At 42.3% G+C, this 5888-nt stretch overlaps 1 protein-coding gene across 1 annotated transcript in view; it reads right to left on the bottom strand.

Annotated features, from left to right (window-relative positions):
* Nucleotides 1-5888, bottom strand: part of LOC126393459 (CUB and sushi domain-containing protein 1-like) — a 316678-nt gene that overhangs the window by 211408 nt on the left and 99382 nt on the right. The window contains exon 7 of the mRNA XM_050049648.1: nucleotides 3149-3273. Coding sequence (XP_049905605.1) covers nucleotides 3149-3273 — 125 coding nt within the window. The remainder of the gene's footprint in view (nucleotides 1-3148; nucleotides 3274-5888) is intronic.

Here is a 5888-nt window from a genome sequence, read left to right on the forward strand (position 1 = left end):
GTGTGCAGCTGATAGGTAGATTGCTTGTTTACATTGTCATAACAGAAGTGCATATTTAATGGATTTGATCTGAACAGAGAGCTTCAGTGTTACATTATAGTAACAGCCAGATGATCACTTGCTTTTAGGATGCAGCGTCGTTATGTTCCATTCAGGAGCAGCTGCTGAGTCAAGGGCAACACCTAGTGGTAAAATTCTGTACACAGGTCTGGTCTTTGTCTTACGCAATATCAAATCGGTTTGAAACTTCTCACACTAGCCCAACCTTGCTTAGCTGTTTTTCCACCCAGAGAAGCAGCCATCAGTGGGGACCGAATTAATACAGGCTGGAAATAATGCTGAAAAAGTCAGAAATTTGGGCAGTGATTCAGAGGCCTGGAACCAGACCAAAGTATTGCTGCATTACAGGGGTTGTGCAAAATCTCAACACTTAAAAGAATCAGAGACCATTTCGCACGACTTGAGTTAAATGTATGAACTGTACTATGTGATATACTGTTCATAAAAAAACTGGTTTAGTATTATTGATTAGTTTTAGGGCTTTGCAGGGCCCTGCTCTCAGCTATGCTCTGAACTTTTTCTCCCGCCTGGGCAGAAGATTCCTCACTAGAGGAGCTCAGACAGAAACCTTACGACTGTTTCAGTGTCCAGGGTGATGACTGAAGGTGAACAGGCTTTTACCATCAGGGCTTCATGGCTTTGGAACAACAGCCTGGGGATCTCAGGCAGCAGTAAATAACGTATCATAAAAGAAACGATTGGCCTTATTTTTATCCTTTCACTATCATCAACAAATCCCCTTAAGAAACAAAAACTAACAATGAATTTATAGTACTAACACACATTGTCTGTGAGGCCAAACCCTAATGAAGCCTACACATCCCTGCCATGGCAGTCCACTGTTATCCAATAACTATTAAAAGCACATTTAGAAGTCATAACATTGCCTTTGGGCAACATACTCCTGCTTTATGGTGAACATGCAAGTCTAGTTTCAGTGCTACACTGCCTGCAGCAGTGGGATCTCTGATGACAGGTAGGGCATCATTTTCTTTACCCTTGGACCTCCGGGGCGATAATAGCTGGTCATTGGGGTTGATGGTTTAACTCCTCATCCCTCCTTACAGCGTGCTGAAGTGTTCTTAAGCATAACGCTGAATCCCAGATAAGCAAGGTTGTCACCTTGCCTACAGGCTCCGCCACCATCAGTGTATGAATAGGTAAATGTAATACATAAGTACTACATACATGCAGTCTTTGATGTCCATGGAAAATTAAAATGCAATTAAAGGTATACTATGAGGGAATTGTTGGCCACTATTTGTAAACACTATCACCTGCAGAAGTGAAAGCCAACGTCAGCTTTGTCTACTTGACAGTTTCGCCTCACAATATTTTTCATACTTTCCTCTTAGATGTGTGCTGCTACTACCAGGTCACTACCTTGTAATAAAGTTCTGACTTCACCTGCGCGCTGTGCCCTAGCAATTCCTGAACATGGAAAAATAAGAAGAAAATTGAGCATAGTTCAGGTAGGACACAATGTCAAGCTCAGCTCACATCCCAGCTACATCAGCTGATCTCAAACAGCCCAATCAACTGATGGAGCAGCTGATTGATGGCAGGGAGTGAGCCAATATAACACATGATTCCTTTCTATGCAAATATTGGCAAATCTGATTCAGGGCACCCTATTCAAACTGCTCTGGCCTGCCCACTGTTGCTGTTTCCTCTGCAAGCCACATTGCAACCCACCTCCACCCCAGCTCCTCCTTTTCATGCTGTGTCTGACTTATCAATGTCATTTCTGTTTGTCATTGATGCTACTCTGTTCTGTTCACAGGGGGTCTTTGCTGCTGCTCTCCCTGCCTTTGGCTTTCCATGTAGACGTGTGGAAGGGCAGAGAGTTGTGTTCTCTCCACCTAATGCTTTCCACGTAGGTGTTTGGAAGAGGCTTTCTGCGTGGGCCCGAGAAAAGGCAGAGGGGCCCCAGAACAGAGCCATACCGCCAAATATAAAACTGCAAATGGAAATAAAGTTTTCTTTGACTAAAATGTTCCTGACTGAATTAAGAAAATACAAGCAGAGGGCAGACTCTCTGCAGATAATAACACAGCCACAAACTTGAGTCATAAGTGATAATTGAGAGGGATTATTTTTGCATGAATCTATACATTGTTTTTCAATGAAAATTTTAATTTAGTATACCTTTTACTAAGATTTTGAATACTTCAGTAAATATTATGACACACTGATGTATGACGCAGTTATCAATGAGGCTATATAAAAATGGACTTAGTTACTTACTGCAACCAAATCAGTACAACAACTTTCACACAATAGACTCAATGCACACTGATACTAAACAGCAAGTGTGCTTTGTTAGAAATGACCTTACACTCAGGCCACACTGCCTGTGTGAGCAGTGTGTGTGCATCGTGGAAACTCTTGTAATTTTTTTGGACCCTGTGTTAACAGTTTAGGGCCACACAGCCACACTGCCTGTGGGAGCAGAGCGGATCAGGCGCGGCTCGGCTACTGCTCAGCTGTAGAAAATCTAGAGATTCAGAGTCTCTCCTAATTCTTCTGTGTGCTGAGCAGGGTCTTTAGTAATAGACAGAAAAATGGGACTTTAAATTGTCATATTGGCATCATACCACCTTTCACTGTAGTTTCAGTGTCTATATCCATGAAAAAATATTAATATTTATTTTTAACTCAACACTTCCTGTTTCTGTTGAAAATAAAAGCCCTCTGACAACGCATCAGTGGACATAATGCCTTCATTTGTTAACACAAGGCTTCTAATTGTGAAGTATTTGCAGGACCATGTCAGTGAAAATGCAGTAACCTGCACAGCTCCATAAATAAGTAGAGTTCCAGCTTTTAATTATGGAAATACAGTAGTTACAGAAGAGGGCAGCTCTGCAGCAGGGCTGCAACAGCAATGCTGTCTGTGTGAACATCACACGCGTGGGAGCTGCAGCAGTTCAGCGAGGTAGCCGTCATCCGTTGCTCACACAAGCAGTGTGGCTCGGGTGTTATGCTGTTGGTAGGCATGAACCCACAGTATAAATAGCTCGAGCTCTAATACATTTACATCCACAAGACATAACCTGTTTCAGAGGGAATGACAGGTGAAACTTACTTCTGCAGATGGGTCTGTGGTCACTCCAGGCAGCCAGTGTGTCAGTGACTCGTTGACAGGTGATACTTTTAGATCCTTGTAGTACATAGCTGTCATCACAACTGAACTGGACGCTGGATCCAATTCTGTTTAAGGGAACACAACAGTAACGATTGTCAAAAACAGTAATTAACAGTAAACAGTAATTAGAGTAAGGTTGATTCTAGCTCTCACTGCTTCATAAAGATGATTCTGTGATACTGGTATAGACCTCCTCCATCGCTGGTTATACCTTAAGAAAACTGGAGAGGAAGATAATTGTATAAATAATGTATAAATGATGGCAATGATATTAATGATGCAGTGGCTTTTAGAACCCTGTAGAAGAGAACGTCCCTAGATCATCCAATTAGGATCTATAATTCCTCCTTTTCTGTAAGAGCCTTTATTTTTCTCCACTCATGCCTTTTTCTTATTGTCTGCTTTCCTTTGCTCTCTTCTCGTTCTTTCTCCACTCCTCTCGCCTCCTCTCTCATCATTTCTTATCATTCTTGTTTTCCTCATTCCCTCCAACACCCTGCTGTCAAGCATGTGAGAGGGACATTCAGCCATCTGAGTGGATGTCTGCATGATGTCTTGTCTGTAAAGCTTAATGTCTCCTCCCTGCTGATGCACACCACAGTCTACCACCTGGCCAAACATTCGCTACGTAGGGTTCTGGTTGTTCAGTGGCTCCACCCTGTTGTTAAACACTGCTGAGTGGTATTGCCTGACCAAATCTCACAGTTAGTGCCTGTGTCACGGAGAGTTGGGTCATTCACTTTACAGCTTCTGCTACTTCAGCGATGTTGATGACACCGAAAGTACCTCCCATCCAGCCGCTCACTGTGAAATTTACAATTACAGGAAAGAAAACTTTGTTGTTATTGCCATTTCCTCAAAAAGAAGTAAAACCCTTCCATCAAAGTTGTGTAAGCGGTTGCCTGTGAATCAAAACTGCCATGACACAATAAGTTACAGCCATCACACACATCTGCACTGCCCAACAGTGAAAACTATTTGGTTTTCTCTGCAGCTATGTTTTCTCCCCATTTCTCCAGTTTAACTTGATAACAACACCATTCTGTTCCAGCTCCTGCATCTCAGTGCGTAATGATGATTAGATAGAAACCTGCAACACACACCAAACACATCCATGCCAACATGCATGCACACAGACAAACACACAAACACATACACACACTGAGGTAATGACCTTTCACTAACTCAGACAACTCCACTAATAGTCCTACAGAGTTTGTGCAGTCAAAGTTGCTAATGGCTAAGAAGCACACCAGGAGCTTGAGATTAAAAGATGATTATCGTTTAAAGTTTTTTGGCCTGAAAATAGTCTCAGAAAAAGGTAAAAATGGAATGCCCATCTTGATTTTTCGCATAAACCAGAGAGAAACATGAGAGCAATTTAGCTGCCACTGATGCTAAGTGGGTGAGTCGTAGGGAGAGGTGATCATTTTATAATTGCTCACTCCTGATTAAATGAAATTATGTCTTCCCTTCTACTGATAGGATGGCAGACACCATGGAGTGAATTATTCAAAAATCCTGCGACCGCCAAGTACTTGTTTATTAGCAAAGATCCTACTTCTGAAACATTCCTTCCTATTCTTTGTGTATAACCTCTACACGAGAGAGGACCCTTAATGAGAGGCAGGAGAACTATAGTTTCAGACCTGCAGTGTTGAGCCGACAGCTATAGGTCAAAGTGTTTTCAGAAATGTTCCTTACAAGATAGAAAAGAAAACACATATACATCAGCTACAAAAGAAAACCAAAGCATTACCTGCAGGTGGCACACATGCAAAATTCCAGCAGTTAAACATGCAAAGCAATTACTGTTTTTCTTTTTTTCCTGTGTGTGTGTGTGATGGACATGTGCATATCCACATCCACCGGGTGAAACTGTATGAGTTTGTATTTTTAAGTTTTCTTATAAATGAACAGGTTACAGAGATAGATAGATACAGAGCTGGTCTGACAAGCACTAAACAGCTCCCCCCTTTCGGGAGATGTAAAAGACTGCAAATGTGAAGATGTGATTTTTATTTATTTTTTTCGGTTTGTTACGAGACGGTTACATAAGGTGGCTCACATCTAAAAAGCCAGAGCTGTAACAAGAAGTCCCCAACAGACAGAAATTATTCATGATGATACATAAACCACAAAACACTACAGTCTCAGGGAAAACGGTGGAAAACTTTGGTGAGGAAGGTTCATGCTCATTGGACCAATTCTGGGACCAGAACAGGGACACAGTGGCACTCTCAGCGGGGGAGTAAAGGGAAGCCAGTGAGTGAGGAAGAGAGAAGAAACAACTAAACACACACTGTGGTTTCTGAAGAAATATCTTACAATCTGAACTGGGCTCTGAAGTCACAATGGCTGTAACCCTTAAAGGGATAGTGCACCCAAAAATGAAAATTCAGCCATTATCTACTCACCCATATGTCGACGGAGGTCCTGGTGAAGTTTTAGAGTCTTCACATCCCTTGCGGAGATCGGCGGGGGGAGCGGCTAGCACACCTAATGGCTGACGGCGCCCCAGACTAACGTCCAAGAACACAAAATTGAAACCACAAAATATCTGCATACTGCTCATCCGTAGTGATCCAAGTGTGCTGCAGCCCCAACATAAAAAGTTGTTTCGAAAAACGTCATATGAACTCTGTTTTTAGCCTCACTGTAGCCTGTAGCTCTGACTGCT

The sequence above is a fragment of the Epinephelus moara genome, chromosome 1, assembly GCF_006386435.1.
Source record: "Epinephelus moara isolate mb chromosome 1, YSFRI_EMoa_1.0, whole genome shotgun sequence".
Lineage (NCBI taxonomy): Eukaryota > Metazoa > Chordata > Actinopteri > Perciformes > Serranidae > Epinephelus > Epinephelus moara.